The 22,704-nt window shown below is 36.4% G+C and overlaps 1 protein-coding gene across 5 annotated transcripts in view; it reads right to left on the bottom strand.

Annotated features, from left to right (window-relative positions):
- Nucleotides 1-4,119: 4,119 nt before the first annotated feature.
- The window catches only part of MON2 (MON2 homolog, regulator of endosome-to-Golgi trafficking), a 114,687-nt gene continuing 96,102 nt past the window's right edge, over nt 4,120-22,704 (bottom strand). For all 5 annotated transcript variants that reach the window (XM_057704097.1, XM_057704095.1, XM_057704096.1 and 2 more), the window contains 3 exons: nt 20,047-20,254; nt 17,911-17,993; nt 4,120-4,812 (listed from right to left, as the gene is read on the bottom strand). In XM_057704097.1, coding sequence (XP_057560080.1) covers nt 4,649-4,812; nt 17,911-17,993; nt 20,047-20,254 — 455 coding nt within the window. In that variant the 3' untranslated portion in view covers nt 4,120-4,648. The remainder of the gene's footprint in view (nt 4,813-17,910; nt 17,994-20,046; nt 20,255-22,704) is intronic.

Raw genomic sequence — 22,704 nt, 5'->3', positions numbered from 1 at the left:
GAATTCATCATATGTATAGCAATCTCATTTTGTGAGCATCCTGGCTGCCGCATCCTGTAGATTCTGAAAGATCCTAGGAGCTATAGCTACAAATTATTTTAACTTGTTCAGCTATTCTGAAATGGAAGGGGGGCTTCACCTTTGCAAAAAAAGCAACAGTGGCGAAAGTAGAAGGTATTTCCAGAGTTTCATTTGATAGAAAGGTGGTTGGCAGTGGTTCTACTACTATTAGCTCTGTTTCTTCTGAACAGATATAGGTGAAATCAGAAGAAAGGCTGGAAGAAAAGAGGCAGAGAATGAAAGAGAAATGAAAAGAAGAAAAAGAGAAAGATTAGGGGAGGTATAAGAAAGGAGATAAGGTAAACGGCACTTATAAAAGGAGAAAAGGGGAGGAAAATATATAGTCAAAGATCTCAATTAATAGTACCGTAATAAATTTATCGAACAACTACACTAAGAATGTCATTACCAAATCAACTCAAAATTCAAAATACATAGTTTTCTCTAAAGAGTAAGTAACTCATTGATTATCATCTCTGTCTTAGAGATAAGAAAACAGAGGCTTTGAAAAGTTAACATGCTTGAAAAATAAGAGGCAGTCTCAGCTCATCACTGCCTTACAATTAGTTAGGATTACTAAGAAAAGGAACACAATAGCTCCTTTAAAGAGAGCCAGCACTGCTAGTGCATTCAAAATTACTAAGTTTGTAAGAAGTTGATATTTATCTAAATCCTCTGAAATAGTTTTTATATATAAGATAGACATGACAACTTTCTTTCCCTATCTATAAAAACCCTTCAAATTGAAAGCACTACTCTACTTACCAGAGATTTAAAAAAAAAAAAATTTAATTCAAGTGATTCTGAAGCATTAAAAATTGCTTTCCCATAATATATAAATTGGTACCACACCATGCAGTATGAACTCCTGGTTCTTCTCATGAATGGTTAAAACAAACAAACAAACACAAGAGCAAAATTTACTCTAATACTGTAGATAAATACACCCCTGGCAACACTAAGCACAGTAAAACATGGTGCTTCACACAAGATGAGCGTATCTGCTCAAAAGGCCAAACCTGGTAAGCAGACATCTGGAGAGCACACTAGGCTGCTGTCCGTGCTTTCATGAGACCATTTCTGTCTACATCTGTGGTAGTTTTCCATTAAAAAAACAAACAAACAACAGTAATCAACAATACTCTCGGCCTGGACATGGATTAATTCTAGAGGCTTCTAAATCTCCACGATTAGTTTCTACAGCATCGCTTCTCGGCCTTTTGGCTAAGATCAAGTGTAGTTTCTACAGCAATCACAGGGAGATGGGCTCCTGAAAGCGCTGTGCTCGGGCCAGCCAGATGCCACGTCGCCTACGGCAGATGCCTGAGGAGCTGGTTGCTTGTCTGAAAGAGTCTACGTTTGGGAAGAACATACTAGTCATTATCCAATAACTACACTGTCACCCATGAACACAAGCGTGAGAGGGACCCCCACGGACACTCCTGAGCTGGCGCTCAGACCCAGCGGCTGCCGAGGACCGGAGGCGCCCCCGGCGGTGATGAGCAGCCGCTCCGTGACAGCGGGAGGGCGAGCGGGCCGCTGGCCCGCCACAGAATCACATCAGGTGAGCATCATTCATCAGAGAAAACTACACATGCTGAACTGGTCACCGCTTCCTTCTGGTACTACCCGTGATTTAAGGAATACAGCAAGCAGTGAATCGATAATCATACGGGGAAAAATAAGCAAGAAATAACATAGCCGTTAATATGATAAAATTTAAAATGAAAGCAAGTGAAAAGTAGGTCTCTCTAGGCCAGACGTTTATGCACCTACCAGGCTCCTAATAAATGACTGTTACAAAAGCATGCAGTGAAACTAACAAAACTTTATCACTAGTTTTTATAAAGAAACACTAAATAAGAAAATTACAATACGACCTAATTCTCTTCCTCTTCAGCATTAAGGAAACTAAAAAGTTATTCAGGTTGAAAATTAGTTTGTTTCCTTTTTAATGGAAAAAATAGTCAGAAAAGGACTCTAATCCAATTGCTGGCATGTGCCAGTTGTCCAGCAACCTATACAAGATTGGCCACTGTCAGCCACAAAGAGTGATCACGTGAGGCTTAAAACTCACTGTATTTATAATATGTATCCCAAAGGACATTATTACTACTGTTTCAAGGACTAGTCATAGCCTCAAGTGTGCTATAAAATGGTCTTAGCTTTGGGAGCTTCCTTTTTGAATCTCCTAGCATCTACTGTAGTAATCTCACTCAGCCCAGTTCTTCTAGTAACTAAAGAATGCAATTCATGCCAACAAGACAAAGGCAATGTGGTAACCCAGGGATCAGGGTATTTTAAAAAATGCAGCCTTGACTCAAGGGAATGAACACCTAGTAGTGATTCAGGGGGTGGCAAGAGATGTTCTGGGAGGAAAGACCTGTCAAATTGTACCACGAAGCGGGCAGGCCACTTTGCTTGTCTCTAAGACTGGGATGATTACCACACTACACGGTATTTACAAATTCAGCATATTTATGCCTTTTTTTCTTTCTTTTTTATCTGTAGGGCATGGTCCTAGTATTGAAAACTAATACAATGTTAGCTAAAACTACTCAGTTTATATAAATATATGCTGCATATCCCTGACTCACATTTAACTTTCAATAGAAAATAATTATTTTGATTGCAATTGACCTGTTATTTTTCAAGAATAGACATTTTTACTTCATGTAAATTCATGGCAATATTTTTAACATGTTACTGAATTGGAACACTACCCTTCTTACTCTATTTCAATACTTTATCAGTGATGTGCAGATTTTTCTAATTCCCAGTTTAACATATACAAATACAGAAAATAAACTAAATACACAGATTGAACTTTTTTTTAAACAATTTTCTTTAAAGAAATGTTGAAGATAGAATCTAGGAAATACCATATTTTACCTTAATTTTTGATGAAGTTATGAAATAGAAATTCATTAATTAATGTAAAGAAAAATAACATCGCCTCAAAAAAAAAAGACCTTTTTACACGTTTACAGATAATAGTGCAAATTAAATATACAATTACAACAGCCTCAAAACTGTATCTAATTCATTACTCAATTCTAACATCCTCTCATATTTTATAATTATTCTGGAGAGGCTGAAATTTATAAATTCTATTAAAATCAAAGGCCTTCCAGAACACTAAAATAATACTAAGACCATTATAATTTCTCGTGAATAACCATTTTTTAAACATCTTTGAGTCTTCACGTAGATAACTATGAAAATGTAACTCAGAAGAAAAATATACCATAATCCATTAAAGAAAAACTACAGTGAGCTGGTTCAGTCAGGTTTTTAAGAAATAATTAAGTTAGTGTGTTCAAGAGCACTTTTTTTCTTTACTAAGATAGGAAAGTGAAACAAAATTAGCATTTTACTCCATGACAGAAAGTTTACTGTGCTTCTGAATGCCTCACTATCTCCAAAAATACACTTCTCGTTGGTTTAGAATACACACGTATTTTATATTTGTGGGTTAGCATAGTTATTTTCTTCTTGATAAGATATTACAAAATGAAGCGCTCAAATGAACAAAACCTCACAGCAAAATTTTAGGAAATCTAAAATCATCTTGCCTGGGTCATATTTCAAAGACAGTGATCAATGTTGTTAGTCAGTGGGGGAAAAAAAATCAGTAGAAATACAAAATACAAAAAATCTTTAAAATCCAGACATCAAATATAAAAAGAGACTGACAAGTGAAATCTGGGAGAGATATTTAAAGAAATGAGGTATGATGGAATCATAGTGCTACAATTTATCTCAATATATTAAGTTTTAATAATAAACTATACTTCAAAATTGCAAAATCAGCAAATCATAAACTATCTGCTGCTGTGTTTCCATGACCTTTCTAGTCAGATGTTTAATAGTCACTAGTAAATACATTTAAATTAAGCATTAAGCTAACTACATGATCATATATGGTAAGCAGATCTGCCACTTAATAAGGCAAATAATAAGTAAAAATGTAAGCAAACAATTTGTATTAATAATAAATACAGCTTCAAGCATTTAACATTATCAATATTTAAAAAATTTAAACAATAAATGCAACCATTTTATACAGAACTGTACCATTTATTATACACACAAGTATATCAGTTCCCTTTGTTTACAAAGGCTGGTTATAGACAATATGGAATGTTACAGTACCATCTTGCATAAAATTTTAGTACAGTTTTGTACTAGAAAAAGGGTGCAAAAACACCAGCCAAATAAATCTTGACTAAATGAAATATCTTTTCTTTCTTTTTAAAAAGTACATCATTAACACATACACCACAAACTGTACATAAGCTCACTTTTAAATCACCAATTGAAGGTATGGTAGCAGGTATGTTATAGTATTAACCATCTCTCCCATCAGTTTAACTTATTAAAGGCTTGCACTGCTACTCATTCAGGAGCCTTTGTTGACAAGTAAGCTTGTAATGTGAATTACTTAACTCAGGTAAATACAACTTAAAGGAGGCCAACAACAGCTGCCAAGAGTTAATTTTAGTAAGAAATGTCCTTCTCACAGAAAATTCACTGAGGAGCGAAGCATTTTTCATATATCATCCTTCTTTAAACTTATTGTAGCTGGTCAAGATTCTCCATTTTGAACTTTGGATGCTGGTGGTTGCATGAAATCCTTAAAAGGAACTAGAGCCTCTTTAAGTGCAGAGCAGACTTCTGAAGATGAGCAGGTGATACATTCTACTAAAGTTGGGTATAAGGCAATCACTTGTGCCCAGGTATTTCCATCAACTGTAACAGAAAAAGTATAAAACTTCAAAAAAGAGTGGATGGAAATAGCAGATTATCCAGTTAGCATAAACACAATTCTTTAAATACAATGCAAAAAAAAAAAAAAAAAAAAAAAAGAAAAGAAAAATGGAGATTTCACAAGCTTATACCTTTTCTTTCTTTAAACTCTGGAAGACTTCTTGCAATATTTAATAAGGTATGAGGGGAAAATATAGGATTAGTTTGCACAATCATCAATACCACCAAATGTTATAAAGTACATTTTAAATGATACTTCAATTTGTGAAGGTCTTGGAAGCTCACAAAACAACTTAGAATAATTCAAACTTTTGTCATTTTCAGTGTAACAGCCAGAGAAGAAAGTGTACTTTTCAAAAACAATTAGAAAACAATTCAATTTTTTGTGCAGTTGTATGCTAAAATGTATATATATCTTAAATTATTTTCCTAGTGATGTCCTTAATAGTGATTTTAACTTCAAATGACCACACACAGATCCACTCTCATACTGCTTGCAGATCTCTGCTGCACGCGACTAGATTTCAGCCAGTGCAGGGAGGGGCACGCCTGCCTTCCTCATTACTGCCATGAGCAACTAGTACAGGTAAATGCTATTTGGTGAGTGGACAGAAGTGCTATACACCACAATTACTCTGTGATTTCCTTATACTCTGAGATCACATACGACATTCCTATTTTCCTATAAGTACTGTGCATACTGTTGAGAGTGCAATACACAATAAAACCTGAAGACAGATTTGTCTCAGACAGTATATCGGAGGCAGTGCAGGATAAAAGAAAAAACACACATAACGAGCTTTGGTTCTGTTTTTCACTCCAATTTACTGAGTGTCAACTAAGAGTTAAAAACCGTTCTGAAATAAGGTAGTGCTGGCTATCCTTGAACAAGTCATATAATTTCTCATATTTCAACATTCACTATAGAATAAAGGAATGAGGTTCTCAGACTAGTATTCTTCAAATTACCTCTTAAAAATTGTGATGGTCAAGTAAGTTTGACAAATGTACGTATTACCTTCCGTATGGGGGATTCATAATTCACATGAATTTATTAAAGTCTACAGTAATAGAATAGGTTTAACTTTTATCCAATCCAGGCTTTCCAAAATTAATTTGATTATGGAATTTTTTCCCATTCAGTATCTACTGACATTCCTCATCATTAATATTCATTCCTTAGTATATATCTTGGGAAATGCTCAACTGTTCATTTAAACTCTTCTCCACCCAAACAAGGGCTTCCTCAGAGTGGATGTGGGAGGAGGAAAAGGGGGTGGGGCTGATGAACACTGTTGAGGGAGGGACTGTCAGGCCGGAGCTGTTCTGCTTTTATCTGTTTCACATGCTGGAAATGCATATCGGATTTCATCTGTGAAAAGAATTTTGCTGCTTAACAACAACAACAAAAAAGAAACATTAAAAAAACCAGTGGGGACTTCCCTGGTGGTCCAGTGCTTAAGAATCTGCCTTCCAACTCAGGGGACACGGTGGGTCTGCTCTCTGGTGGGGGAACTAAAATCCCACATGCCGCAGGGCAACTAAGCCCACACGCCTAAACTACTGAGCCGGTGCACTCTGGAGCCTGCGCGCCACAGCTAGAGAGAAGCCCACACACCACAATGAAAATCCCACGTGCTGCAACAAAGACCCCGACACAGCCAAATAAATATTAAGAAAAAAAAAAACCCCAACAGCCTAAGTACTTTAAAGTCTGCTCCAGCTATTGTCTATAAAACTTTCCACTAATCACTTAACACAAGATTACAGAGAGAATTCTGGGAAATGGCAAAGTATTAAGTACCTGTCCACCCACCTAGACAATCTGTCTACCCACCTAGGTGGGTATCTTCTACCTAGACAGCAAACAAACTGGCAGAATCTGATGCAACTGTTCTGGAACTTTGGAGTCTACTAAAGGCTTGCAACTTCCAGAGGAAGACTCCGATAGTACATTGCAGTTAATTTCTGTCCATCTAAGGCTTTAGCACAGTAGCAGCTACCCATCCCCCACTCTAGCCATGAGGTAAGCAGCTGTGCAGGTGTTCCTGTAGCAGCAGGCTAGGGTGGGAAAATAGGACCCTACACTCCAAGTATCAGGGATCTCTGTTCTAATTGCTACTTATGATTACAGAGGTGCAAAGAGGCTTCAAGAACAAAAGAAAAAACAAATAATTCAGAAGTGGGAAAAGGACTTGACTAGACATTTCTCCAAAGAAGATATACGAATGGTCTATAAAGCGCATGAAAAGATGCTCAACATCATTAATCACTAGGAAAATGCAAATCAAAACAACGAGATACCACCTCATGCTTAGCAGAATGGCTACTATAAAAACCAACAGAAAACAAGTGTAGGTGAGGATGTGGACAAAACAGAACACTTGTTCACTACTGGTGGGAATGCAAAATGGTACAGCCATGGTGGGAAGCAATTTGGTGATTCCTCAAAAAATAAAAAATAGAATTTACCATATGATCCAGCAATTCCACTTCTGGGCGTACACTCAAAAGAACTAAAAGCTGGGTCTCAAAGAGATATCTGTACACACATGTTCACAGCAGCACTCTTCACAACAGCTAACACAAGGAAGCAACCCAAGCGTCCCCCAACGTATGAAAGGATATATAAGGATATACACAAAAACAATGAAATATTATTCGGTCTCAAAAAAAGAAGGAAATCTGCAAGATATTAAAACATGGATGAACCTTAACAACATTAGCTAAGTGAAATAAGCCAGTCACAAAAAGGCAAATACTGTATGTTTCAACTTAGATGAGGTACTCCGAGCAGTCAAGAGCACAGAGGTGAAAAGCAGAATGGTGATGACTAGGGCCTAGGAGAAGTGGGGAGTGGGGAGTTATTGTTGAACGAGTACAGAGTTTCAGTTACAAAATGAAAAGTGTTATGGCCATGGAGAGCGGTGATGGCTGCCAACACTGTGAATGTATTTAATGCCACTGGAAAAACGGTCACCATGGTAAGTTCTGTTACATGTATTTTACTGTGATAAAAGAATTTGGGAGGGAGAAAGAAAAGTTGCCTAGGTTGGCAGCCATCTAGATTGGCCCAGACAGTCAACTGACCAAATTTATTCTTGGTTTATTACCGGAATATACAAAACTACATTATTTAAGATAACATCTTAAACTCAGGGGAAGCTACTCAAATTTCTTAAATTAAAACATGTTTTAAAAACTAACCATAGAGCTTCATGGGCACTTTGGACTTAACTATCAAAAACAATGAAAAAGCTGTATGTATTGATATGGAAGAATCTCCATGATATTTTATGAAGCGGGAAAAATGAAGAGTGTTCAAAACAGCAGGTAAAACATGGGGCTACTATGCATCTTTATTCGTGTTAAAAACTGGGGGCGTATTGGAGCATAGCAGACTTCTGAACAGCACAGGTTTGAACTGTGTGGACCCACTCACACACAGTAAACACGACAGTGCTACGCAATCCCCGGTTGGTTGAATCCAAGGATGCAGGACCCCGGATATGGAAGAACCATCTAAGTCATCCATGGATTTCTGACTGCTTAGGAGGTCAGCACCCCTAACTCCTGCATTGTTCAAGGGCCGACTATATATGTATTTTGTATTTACATAATAAAACTTATAGAAGGATCCACAAACTAATAAAAATGGTTGACTATGGTAATGTAAGAGCTGGGCAGAACCAGGGAAAGACCACTGTTCCCTGTTCCTCTTTCAATATTTTTGAATTTTTGAACCATGTATATATTTACTACCTATTCAAATTTTTAATTAAAGATCAAGTAAGATGCTAAATAAGTCCAACAAATGCCTCCATTCCCACTAGAAAACCCTAAAACAAATAACAAATGTTCTAAACAAATGTTGGGTGAACACTAGTCCCAAACCTTGTAGCCATCCCCTTGAATTAATTTTGGACTGGCTAAGAGCAGTCCAACATATTTCTGCTGGGAAGGCCTGGCTTTCTCTAAGTTAGCTTCTTTTTTTCTGTTTCTTAATGAAGCTTATCATATGATTTTAATATGTTATTATATCATCATCATTTATGGTTATATTTAATTTAAATCTTCACTTAATATGCCCAGAGGCATAATTCAAACTCTCTTAAACAATTTTTAACATTAATTAAGTAGATCATCTATCATTACTACACTGCCCTACCCATGGCCCATTGACTTTGTTGTTAAAAAAAAAAAAAAAAGAGGTTACTGAGTTTTCCTTTTCCTTCCCTTTTCCTCCTTTATACAAAATTCTGGTTACATTCTTGACAACTATCTAAAGATCATAAAAAATAATGCAAGTACTATGCACTGAAATACATTTGCTGTAATTAACACATCTATAGCAATAACAAGAAAAATCCAGAATTTCCTATTTCTTAAGTATTACATATTCCTAAGAATCAAATTCTATCCTGTGACATAATAAAGATTTTACTGGTCTCCAGGAAGTCAATGCATGGTTTCCCTCTCTGAAAAATCAACCAGAACATTTTATTAAGATAACTCAAATTTGAACTTGATGGGATAAATTAAGGACATTGTTCCAGAATTTTTCTTAGAAATTCTACCACTTCTTTTGAGTTGAATATACACAAGTCTACACCTCTTAATATTTAGCATAATACACTTTCTAGGCCAAAGTAACAGTCAGTGAACTGTGAAAACAGAGAAATATGTATTTAATGATAATAACAAGTGATGGGAACAAATATCCTGGGACTTATTTACTAGGCATTTATTAGGAACCTACTTTTTTTCCTGGGTATTAAAAGCAATGCTACTTAAAGCGTCAATCTGCTAAGGTGCTTGTGCCAGAATGTAAATAAACACACTTCCTTCTGTAACAAAGTCTTGTATAAAAAGTCAGCTGAACCACAGTGCTCAGTGACACAACTGACATATACTCTGATGTCAGCTCTTTATCTTGTCCTGGACCAGTGACAAGCTCTTAAGACCAGTGGCTGGTCCAAAAACAAAAACAAAAACAATCAAAAAACCCCACACACTTTGAGCAGCAGTGTTGTAAAGGATTCAATATAGAATAAAACATGGTTCAAAAAGCCTGTCAAGAAGTTCACACTTTTAAGATGATAAATCAGTACAAATGCAGAATAGAAGCCTCCTACCACCCAAAAAGGTCAGTTCTACATTAAAAATATATAAAATATAAATTATCTACATTCAGATCAATTTACTTTAAAATAAAACCCAACCAGACTGTGACGTGAGTATCATAGCAGTGTGAGAAGCTCCCTTTGTCTCTTCCCTTCAATCTATAACTAGTAAAACATCCATAACTCAATAAAACTGTCTGTGCAATATACCAGGATTGCAGAGAATTCCACACATCTGCACAACTGTACATAAGAGTGGATGGACTGGGAATTCCCTAGTGGTCCAGTGGTTAGGACTCCATGCTCTCACTGCCAAGGGCCTGGGTTCAACTCCCGGTCAGGGAACTAAGACCCCACAAGCAGCGTGGCCAGAGGAGGCTGGACCAGGGAAACAGTGGAGGTGGTGCCTGCAATCAGAGATGCCCAGCCACAGCAGCTAAGCCCGCAGCCTCAGAAAACCCAGTAGTGGCAGGGCAGGTGACACACATCACTCTGGCTTCTCGGCCACAACCGTGGCTAAGGCTTTGCAGAACTAGGCAACAACAGGGCCTGAGATGTCACCCCTCTCGTCACGCAGGCACATGTGCCTCTGGCCCCACAGCAGCAGCGTCCCTGAAACTGATAACCCTGGACGTGGCAAAAGCACCCAAGACCTCAGCTCCTGACCCCATCCACCCTCTCTCCCCACTGCAGTGGAGCCAGGAGCATGGACCCACCAGATCCCAGATGTGGTGGAGACACCTGCTATCCCAGTGCCCTAGGCAGCGATACCAGTGACAACAGTGACACCAGCAGCAGCAAGGTACCAGCAACCCCAGAAGCATAAACAGTGACAACAAGGGCACCAGACAGCACCTCTAGCAGAGGCAGTGGAGGGTGCAAAGTGCCAATTCTCAAATATAACCACTGGCAACTCAAGTAAGAGAAACCCAAAACTTGTACTATAGTGCCACCTAGTGAAAAACAAAAGAAAGGCCTCTAATTACTAACGTTAAACTGTTAGAATCAAATAAAATAGAACTTTACTAAAGAAACAATGTATATGTTACTTCAAATATACCAGAGGAACAACTCATCAAGCACCATGAAAAACCAGAGCAACATGGCATTACAAAAGAAAATGACAGTTCTCCAGAAACCAAACTTAAAATTAAACAATACTGCAATCTAAATGAAAGAATTCAAACTAGCTGTCGTAAAGAAATTAAAGAAGCTACAAGAAAACTCAGAAAGGTAGTTCGATGAGCTTAGGAATAAAATTAACGAACAGAAGAAATATGTTACCAAAGAGACTGAAACTCTAAAAAAGAACCAAACAAATTCTGGAGCTGAAAAACTCAATAAACCAGATGAAGAATGCATAAATAAGAACATATGGGAAATAAAGCAGACCATATGGAAGAGAGAATTAGCTAGCTCAAAGGTAGAAATCGAGAAATGATACAGGTAGAAGAGGAAAGAGAACTAAGATCTAAAATCATGAATAAATTCTATAAAAACTATCCAACTCTATTAGGAAAGGTAACATCAGAATAATGGGTATCCCAGGAGAAGGGGGTAGAGAGTTTATTTAAAGAAATAATAGCTGAGACCTTCCCAAACCTGGGGGAGGAACTGGATATACAAGTCCATGAAGCTAAGAGAACAGCTAATTACCTCAATGCAAAAAGACCTTCTCCAAGACACACTATATTAAAACTGAAAAACCAATGACAAAGGAAAAATTTTAAAAGCATCCAGGGAAAAAAGAATGGTAACCTACCATTAGGTAACTCATTAGACTATCAGCATATTTCTCAGCAGAGAGACTGGAATGACATACTCAAAATGTCAAAAGATTAAAAACTATCAGCAGAAAAAGAAATATTTAATCTATGAGACATTTCATACAGACATCAAGGTAAACACAAAATATAAATCTAGAGCAGAGATACAAAACGCAAAAAAGGAGAAAACAGAAAAATGTCATAAAAACTCAACAAACTAAAATGGCAGAAACACAAGGAAAAAGAAACAATGGAGGACTTCCTAGGTGGCGCAGTGGTAAAGAATCCGCCTGCCAATGCAGGGGACACGGGTTCAAGCCCTGCCCTGGGAAGATTCCACATGCCATGGAGCAACTAAGCCCGTGCGCCTAAAAAAAAAAAAAAGGAAGAAGAAACAATGAAGATATAGGCCAACCAGAAAACAAAAGATAAAATGGCAGTATTCAGTCCCCATCCATCAATAATCACCCTAAATGTAAATGGGTTGAATTCACCAATCAAAAGACAAAGAGTGGCTGGATGGATTAAAAAACAAGACCCAAGCACATGCTGCCTCCAGGAGACTCACATCAGCTCTAAAGACAAACAGGTTCAAAGGGAAGGGATGGAAGATGCTGCTCCGAGCATGTGGCAGCCAAAAGAAAGTGGATGTAGCCATACTCATATCAGACAGAGCACACTTCAAGCCAAAAGGGTAACAAGAGACAAAGATGAACACTATATAATGATAAAAGGGAAAACTCATCAAGAAGACACAACAATTATTCATGTACATGTACCTAACACAGAAGCACCAAGATATATAAAGCAATTATTAATAGATCTAAAGGGAGAAACTGACAGCAACACAGTAATAGTAGGTGACTTTAACACTCTACTTACAGCAATGGATAGATCACTCAGACTGAAAGTCAACAAAGAAATAGTGGCCTTCAGTGAAACATTAGACCAGAAGGGCTTGATAGATTTATATAGCACATGCCACACAAATGTACCAGAATACACATTCTTCTCAAGTGCACATGGAACATTATTAAGAAGAGACCATATGTTGGAGCAAGTCTCAATAAATTTAAGAAGACTGAAACCATATCAAACATCTTTTCCAATCACAATGGTATGACACTAGAGATCAACTACAAAAGAAAGCTGGAAAAAAAATCACAAATATGTGGAAACTAAAACACATGTTACTGAACAACAATTGGGTCAATGAAGAAATCAAAGCATATATTTCAAAAATATCTGAAGACAAATGGAAACAAAAATACAACATTCCAAAATCTATGGGATGCAGCAAAGGTGGTACTTACAGGGAAGTTTATAGCAGTATCAGCCTACCTCAAGAAACAAGAAAAATCTCAAAAAGTCTCACCTTACACCTAAAGGAATTAGAAAAGAAGGACAAATGAAGCCCAAGGTCAGTGGAAGAAAGGAAATAATAAAGAGCAGAGCAGAAATAAACAGAGGCTAAAAAGACAACAGGAAAGATCAATGAAACTAAGAGCTGCTTCTTAAAAGAGATCAAAACTGAGACACCTTTAGCTAGACTCACTAAGGGAAAAAGAGAAGGCGCAGATGACTAAAATCAAAGACAGAAGAGGAGAGGGGCTTCCCTGGTGGTCCAGTGGTTAAACCTCTGTATACTAACACATATATATGGAGTCTGAAGAAATGGTACTGATGAATCCAGTGACAGGCAAGAGTGGAGACACAGAAGTAGAGAATGGACTGGAGGACACGGGGCTGGGGTGGGGGGGCGAAGGGGAAGCTGGGACGAAGTGAGAGAGTAGCACAGACACAGACACACTACCAACTGTAAAATAGATAGCTAGTGGGAAGTTGCCGTATAACAAAGGGAGATCAACTTGATGATGGGTGATGCCTTAGAGGGCCGGGACGGGGAGAGTGGGGGGGGAGTCACGGGGGGGAGTCACGGGAGGGAGGGGATATGGGGATATATGTATGAATACAGCTGATTCACTTTGGTGTACCTCAAAAACTGGTGCAAGAGTGTAAAGCAAATATATTCCAATAAAGAGCTAAAAGAAAAAAAAAAAAACAACACTCTGTACTTCCACTGCAGGGGGCGCAGTTTCAATCCTGTTTGGGGACCTAAGATCCCGCATGCCACAGCATAGCCAAAAAATTAAAAATTAAAAAAAGAGGGGAAATGACAACAGATATCACAAAAATAGAAAATATTATAAGAGAATACTATGAACAGCTATATGCCAACAAAATGGACAACCTAGATGAAATGGATAAATTCTTAGAATCATTCAATCGTCCAAGACTGAATCATGAAGAAATAGGAAATCTGAATAGACTGATCACTAGCAAGGGGACTGAATCAGTAATAAAAAAACCTCATAAAAAACAAAAACCCAGGACCAGATGGCTTCACAGGTGAAATTCTACCAAACATTCAAAGAAAATTTAATATTAATCCTTCCCAAACTCTTCCAAAAAATAGAAGGGGAGGGAATACTTCCTAACTCATTTTACGAGGCCAACATCAACACACCAAAGTCAAACAAGGACAACAAAGAAAAAGAGACTTACGTGTCAACATGTCTGCTGAACATAAATGCAAACACTGTCAACAAAATATAAGCAAACTGAATGCAGTACATTGAAAGGATCATACACAATGGCTAAGTGGGATCTGATCCAGGGATACAAATTAATTTCAACAAATGCACATTAATCAACATGATACAGCACATTAACAAAATGGATGAAAACCTAATGATCATCTCAACAGATGCAGAAAAAGCATTTGACAAGATTCAACACCTCTTTTTCTGATAAAAACTCTCAATAAAATGGGTTTAGAGGACTGTACCTCAAAATAATAAAGGCTATATGACACACCCACAGCTAACATCATACTCAATGGTGAAAAACTGAAAGCTATCTCTCTAAGATCATGAAAAGGACAAGGATGCCCACTCTCACCACTCTCATTCAACATGGTATTGGAAGTACTAACCAGAGCAATTAGGCAAGAGAAAGAAATAAAAGGCATCAAAACTGGAAAGGAAGACGTAAAACTATCACCATTTGTGGATGACATGATTTTATATACAGAAAATCCTAAAGACTCCACCAAAAAACTGTTAGGAATAAATAATGACTATAGTAAAGCTGCAGGGTACAAAATAAACACACAAATCTGTTGCATTCTATACACTAATAACAAACTATCAGAAACAGAAATTAAGAAAACAGTCCCATTTACAATCACAACAAAAAGAATAAAACATCTAGGAACAAATTTAACCAAGGAGGTTAAAGACCTGTACGCTGAAAACTATAAGACACTGGTGAAAGAAACTGAAGAAGATGCAAAGAAATAGAAAGATATTCCAAACCCATGGACTGGAAGAATTAACATTGTTAAAATGTCCATATTACCTAAAGCAACCTACAGAGTCAATATAATCACTATCAAAATCCCAATGATATTTTTCACAGAAATAGAACAAAAAAAAATCCTAAAATTTATATGGAACCATAAAAGACCCCAAAGAGCAAAGCAATCCTAAGAATAAAAGTACAAAGCTGGAGGTATCACACTCCCTGTTTTCAAATTATACTACAAAACTGTGGCAATCAAAACAGCATGGTATTGCCAGCAAAACAGACACACAGATCAATGGAATTCAATTCAGAGCCTAGAAATAAACACATATATATGGATATTTAACTTACATCAAAGGAACAAAGACCATAAATGGAGAAAGGATAGCCTCTTCAATAAAAGGTGTTGGGCAAACTGGACAGCCACACGCAAAAGAATACAATTAGACCACTATCTTACTTATCTTACACCAGACACAAAAATCAACTCAAAATGGATTAAAGACTGAAACCATAAAAATCCTAGACAAAAACACAGGCAGTACATACACTCTTCCACACTGGTCTTAGCAACATCTTTCTGGATATATCTCCACAGGCAAGGGAAAGAAAAGCAAAAATAAATAACTTGACAGTGTATCAGACTAAAAAGCTTCTGCACAGCAAAGGAAACTACCAACAAAATGAAAAGATAACCTATCAAATGGAAGAAGATATCTGCAAATCATTATATCTGATAAGGGGTTAATATCCAAAATACATAAAGAACTCGTACAACTCAAAAACAAAAAGACAAACAACCCTATTTAAAAATGGGCAGAGGATCTGAACAGACATTTTTCCAAAAAAGACATAGCCAGATGGCCAAAAGGCACATGAAAAGATTCTCAACATGATTAATCATTAGGGAGATGCAAATCAAAACCACACTAAGATATAATCTCATGCCTGTCAGAATGATTATTATCGAAAAGGCAAGAAAATAACAAATGTCCGAGAGGATGTGGAGGGGAAAGGGAACCCTCATACAATGTCGATGAAAATGTAAATTTGTGTAGCCACTATGGAAAACAGTATGGAGGTTCCACAAAAAATTAAGAACAGAACTACCATGTGATCCAGCAATTCCACTTCTGGATATTTATCCAAAGAATACAAAAGTACTAATCCGAAAAGATACATGCATCCCATGTTCATCAAAGCATTATTCACAATAGCCAAGATATGGAAACATCAATGGATTAATGGCTAAAGGCGATGAGATACACACACACAATGGGATACTACTACTAGCCATAAAAAAGAAGGAAATCTTGCCATTTGCAACAACATGAATGGACTTTGAGTGTATTATGCTAAGCAAAATAAGTCAGATGGAGAAAGACAAATAGTGTACAATTTCACTCATATGTGGAATATTTTTTAAAAAAAATAATAAACAAACAAACCAAACCAAAACAAAACAAACGCACAGATACAGAGAACAGAGTAGTCGTTACCAGAAGGGAAGGGAGATGGGGAAAGGGTGAAATGGATAAAGGGGGCCAACTGTATGGTGACGGGCAAAAACTAAACTTTTGGTGGCGAGCACACTACTGCAAGTGTATACACAAGTAAAAATATAATGCTGTACACATGAAACATATGTTATAAACCAATGGTACCTCAATAAATAAAGTAATAATAATAAACCACAATGAGGTATCACCTCAAACCTGTTAGAATGGTGTTGTCAAAAAAAGAAGAAATATTAAGTGTTAGCAGGGATGTGGAGAAAAGGGAACCCTTGTGCCCTGTGCATGGGAATGTGATTTAGTACAACCACCATGAAAAACTGTATGGAGGATCCTCAAAAAATTAAAAATAGAACTACCATATGATCCAGCAACTCCACTTCTAGGCGTATGTCCCCAAAAAAGGTAAACAGGATATCAAAGAGATAGCTGCACGCCCATGTTCACTGCAGCATTACTCACAATAGCCAAGACACAGAGACAACCTAAGTGTCCACCAGTGGGCAGATGGATAATGACGTGGTATGTATGTGTATGTATATTTATATACATTTGCAAACACACACACACAGCAAAATATTATTCAACCATGATGAAGAAGAGAATCCTGCCATCTGCCACACTGGGACGGACCTGAGGGCCTCATGCTAAGTGAAATGTCACACAGAGACAGACAAATACTTTACGACGTTGCTTATATGTGGAATCTGAAAAAGCTGAACTCACAGAAACAGAGGGTAAACTGGTGGTTGCCAAGGACTAGGAGGGTCAGGGAAATGGGGATATTGCTCAAAGGGTACAAACTTCCAGGTAAAAAATGAATAAGTTCTGGGGATTTAATATACAGCATGGTGATTACAGTTAATAATACTGTATTATATACCTGCACGTTGCTGAGAGGGTAAATCTTAAATGTTCTCACCACAGGAAAAGAAATGGTAATTATGTGACATGATGGAGGTGTTAGCTAACACTAGCGGTAACGTACTGCAATAGAAGTGTACCAAGTCAACAAGCTGTGTACCATCAACTTAATACACTGCTGTATGTCAACTACAGCTCAGAGCTGGGGCGGTGGGGGCGGTGGGGGTCAGCAAAACCCGTTTAAAATAAAGGAAAGATGACAAAGTAATTTCATTCAGTTGACAATCCTAATGGACTTGCTGCTCTGCTGTCATAAGGCCTAGAGAAAAAAAAACCCTTATAGCTGCTATGCTCCTAAAATTCATTTAACTTAATAGTCGTACAAAAATACAACACAAATAGAACATAAATATTATGTTTAGAATAACTGAGTTTCTAAGCACTTACCATTCTCAGGCTGAGTTTTTTTAAGTGAATCAATGAGAGTACTGACTGCTTTTAAAACGAATATGATTTCTGTTACTTGCTGCCTGAAAGAAAGATGGGAAATTATTTCCATTAAGATTTTAAGATTTATGGTTATTCTAAGTTATCAACATTAAAATGGGGGGAAGGCAATCTACTCATGCAAATCTAAATTTATTTGTAAGATATTTCATGTTTAACTACTTAAAATTAAAACACTGTATAAGATATGTTTTTAAAACTTCTACAAAAGTTTTCCTTTTAACTAATTAGTACAAAAAGGGATTTGCCAAAGCTTAAAGGGAAATAAAGATCACTATTGCCCACTGCACATATTTTATCATGCTGTTAAAAGTATCTTTAAAATTACAATAGTACTTATTTAACTTTCTAAAACAACAAATAAGAAATATGCTCAAAATCAACCCCAAGGTGACATTTTTTGGAGATAATAGCAATGAAGAATGAACTTGGAGTAAAGGACCAACAAGAGTAGTTTGATTTCTTTCTCCCCGCAGAAATATAGCTCTTCTGCTCTACAGTCCTCTCCTACATCCTTCTCCTGGTATGAATCTATAAGATTTCCCTAATACTATGACAGGGTACTATTTCAAGCCTCCCTTTGTAAGTATACAAGTATTTTACTGTGTCACAGTGTAGCTTTTTAGAAAATAATGTAATGATACTGCATCAAACACAGGATGATACAATATAACAACTATAAATAAGACAATTTAAAGCAATAAACACTTAAAACACAAAAAAATGGACAGTTGCTTTCTGAAGTCAAATAATATCTTATACACTAAAAAAAAAATTCCAATCAAGGCAAGTCTATTACTGCTTTTCCAAGTATACTTCAGAGGTCAATTTTAATAAATCAATTTTCAATCATGACAATAATCAAATTACTAACATCTGTCTTCGGAATGTTTTTGTATAAAATCTATTAGGAGGTATAATTTATGTTCTAGAATTCAAAATACAGTGGACCCTAAAAGTAGAAATACAAATGGCAAATAAACATTGGTAATTAAAAAAAGAAAAGAAAAATTTTTTTAAAAGCAAACTACTATGTGGCTATTTTTTCATTCATCAAATTTTAAAAAGATAAAATAAGTGATAAAATCCCAAATAATTTCAAACTGCTAAAAATTGAGGAAAAAGAGTCATGTACTCCTGGGAGAATGTAAACTGATAGATGTCTCTGACAGGCAAATTGTAATACATATCAAAACCTTTCAAAATGTCTGTATCTTTTGACAGGTCAAGCCCAGCTCTGGAGATTTATTCTAAGTAAATGAGAATGTACACAGAGACTCAGGGTTAGTGACCTACCTCTCCAATGCAGCCTTACAAGATGGGACCCACAATGACTTTCCTAACTCTTTCTGACTTTGACGACTTTGTCTTCCACTATTATTTCATGTTTGCTTCATTTGCTTTGCCGTCAATTCTAACTTACACATTAAAAAATAGATTGGTAACACAACCACAATTTATGACTATTTTTTGATGAATTCTGATATATACCCCAACTTTGATTAGCCTTGGCTTAGCAGAAGGACCTAGAGCCCCTTCAACTGGCATGGCCTGACTAAATGAGAAGCAGATCAGTTTAGGTACAAGGGCTTAATTAAGCAAATTAGATGAAAAGAAGATCTAAGACATGACTAGATGACTTACAGAGAAACCTAGAAATGAGTGTAAAACAAACTAGGAAATTCATAAAGTATGATTAATCTATTATTTTCTCTTAGGGAGATTCACAATCATGTGTTCATACAGACCCACAGGTCCTTACCCAGAAATCCTTGAAAAGATATATTTTAGAATTCATTTTTTTTCAAATTCAAATAAGTAATTTGGTATATATATATCATATATTACTTAACCTTTATGTGTAGTCTGAAAAAGCACCCTGTGATAAAACACATGAATATATCTGCAGCAAAACTTATGAATATTTACATTGTATGGAATAAATAAAATTATACACAGCCTCAGGCTAAGTTCAGGTCACTTATGAAAACACTTGATTTCCAGAGCTTTTAAAAATTATTAACTACGACTGTATTTCCTTCTTTAATTAAAAAAAATATATATATACACATATACCTTGGAAGGGGGCATTTACCACTTAATCTTTCATCTTCTATATAACGATGTAGTACATCTTGAGACCTCTTTAGGAGCACTGAGAGTGCCATTCGTGAGATGTAGCCTTCTTGAGGTGTTGTGACTTTGTTACTGAAGGAAAACTGTAGCAGTGTTTCAAAGCACATTTTAGAAAATTCTTCTCTCAGACGAATATCAATCTCTGCTTCTGTAGAATTAATAAGGTTTGATGGTTAATACAAGGTTAAATAAATACACCTTAATGACACAATTCATAGCAAACTAGGAACAGAAGGAAATTCCTTAACTGATAAAGAGTACCTATGAAAAATGGAGAGAGAGAGAGAGAGAACAATTTTCTCCCTTTCAGGGTCAAAAACAAGGCAAGACCACCCACTCTCATCACTTCAACATTTTTCTTGTCTTGGTCTTTTTATACACTTAAACAGCACTATAGAATACCTCTCAATAGTCTTCCACATGGTCAAACTTGAAATAATCCGTTTGTCTGTTTCTTTCTTTTTTTCTCTCGGCAACATCTTCCCTGGACCCTGACCTCTGTTCCACTCTGGACTAGTTGCTCTCTGGACATGCTGTCCAGTTATACCCTGGAACTAGTCTTTGGCCTAACCCTGCGAGAGTTTTTATTCTCTCTTGTGTTATAGCTTACTTTTCTAGACCTCACGCTTTCCCTTTTCTTGATTTACTCCTTTGTTTTCACAGGGCATTTTCTCAGTACCTGAGAGAAAGTGAATGGGAAGTAAAAATTTTGAGACTTTCATTTCTGAAAATGTCACTTTACTGTGGTACTCAAAGTATGGTTCCTAGCAACATCAGCTTCTCCAGAGAACTGGTTAGAAATGCAAATCCTCACGCCTCATCCCAGACCCAGTGAATCAGAACGTCTGGGGTTAGAGCCCAGCAATGACTTCCCTCCAGGTGAGGACAATGCACACTAACATTTGAAAATTACCATTCTACATTTCTCACTTGGCCAACAGTGGGCCGAGGTATAAAACTCCACGTTAAAAACCTTTTCCACTTATGACTCTGAAACCACAGTCTCAATGTCTTTGAGCAGCCAGTGTTGCGACTGAGAATTCCAATGTCCTTTTGATACAACTCTCTTGTGTTTGAATTCTTTTTTTTTTTTAATCTTATAGCATCTTTGTTTCTATTATTCTAGTATTTCATGATGACATGCCTTATTTGTGAATCTTTTTTCTTTCACTATTCTGGGTACTGAGAGACCCCTTTTAATCTGCAGATTTATATCTTCAGTTTGTTTCTTTGATAGTTTCCTCTCCTAGCTTCTCTCTATCCTCTCTTTCTGGAAGACCTATTGTCAGATCTTAGATCCCTTAGATCCATTTTATTTCTTTCTTCTCATATTATCCACTTGTTTGTCTTTGCTTTACTTCTGGGTTATATTTTCTTAATGTTTTCTTCCAGCCCTTCATTGAACAAATTTTAGCTATTATATTTTTAGTTTCTTTGAGCTCGTTTGTATTCTGATTGTTCCATTTTAATAGCACTTTTCTTGTTTCATGAATGTAAAATCTTCCATCTCCCTGAGCATCCTAACTATATATATATATATATATATATATTTTTTTTTTTTTTTTTAAATAAATGTTTTCTATGGCTCTGCATTTTATCTCTTTCCTCTCAGTTTCTTTCACCTTTGCTTCATTTGTTTTGGTCTTTCCCTTTCGTGTTGGAAGATTTCCTCAAACATATGTGAGCTTTGGCTGTCAGATCATACTTAAAGAGCAGGGGACCAAAAAAAATAATCACTGGAACCTCTGTGTTTATAGGTTGGTCTTGTTTATCAGCAAGAAAGACTTTGTATGTATATGTTTAAAGAAAACTCCAAGTTAAAGCTCGGAAATTTGTGTCCGATGGTCAAGTCACTGGAAGAATGTACATGTACCTTCTTTATCTTGGTGCATTTAATATTATAAATGGCAAGAGGTATCATCAGAAAACTGCTAAAAAAAGTATACGTGGTCACTCGGTAGTCCCTGTTTTTTTTTTTTTTTAAATTCATTTATTTATTATTTTTGGGGGGGAGGGGTACACCAGGTTCAATCATCTGTTTTTATACACATATCCCCGTATTCCCTCCCTCCCTTCGGTAGTCCTTGTTTAGCTTAGAATACTTACATATAATTATAAATATGGTTCTTAAAATGTATTTTATAAAACATGTATCTATAATTTTTTAATATTCTTAATAAAATGTTGACTACATTATGATACGTGGACTTCAAAATTTTTTCTGTGAGGCTCTAATATTTTTAAACCTGCACTTTACCATATTAATTTTTAAAACTGTCTGGGCTAGGAGAAAGAACCAGTTTGCAAAGTAAGCAGTATCTAGTGCTCAAACTGTACATATAAAAGCTCTTTAAAGTGTTAACCATGGTTTAGTACAATTTAGTCACAGCTCCAGCAAATTCTGAGGTCTAAGGATATACATGGCACAATTTAGAACTTTTTAATCACCTCATCAAAAAAATAACATCATAATGCCACAATTACATTTAACACTTGAGCACAGGTTTTAAGAAAAGAAATAACAGCAAAAAGCAACTTACATCTTATTTCCCAATAAGGTGGCATCAAAAGAAACATGTGGTTCTTTTTAAGGATGAA

The sequence above is a fragment of the Hippopotamus amphibius genome, chromosome 12 (assembly GCF_030028045.1).
Source record: "Hippopotamus amphibius kiboko isolate mHipAmp2 chromosome 12, mHipAmp2.hap2, whole genome shotgun sequence".
In the NCBI taxonomy this organism is placed as follows: domain Eukaryota; kingdom Metazoa; phylum Chordata; class Mammalia; order Artiodactyla; family Hippopotamidae; genus Hippopotamus; species Hippopotamus amphibius.
This window is presented reverse-complemented; position numbering and strand designations above follow the sequence as displayed.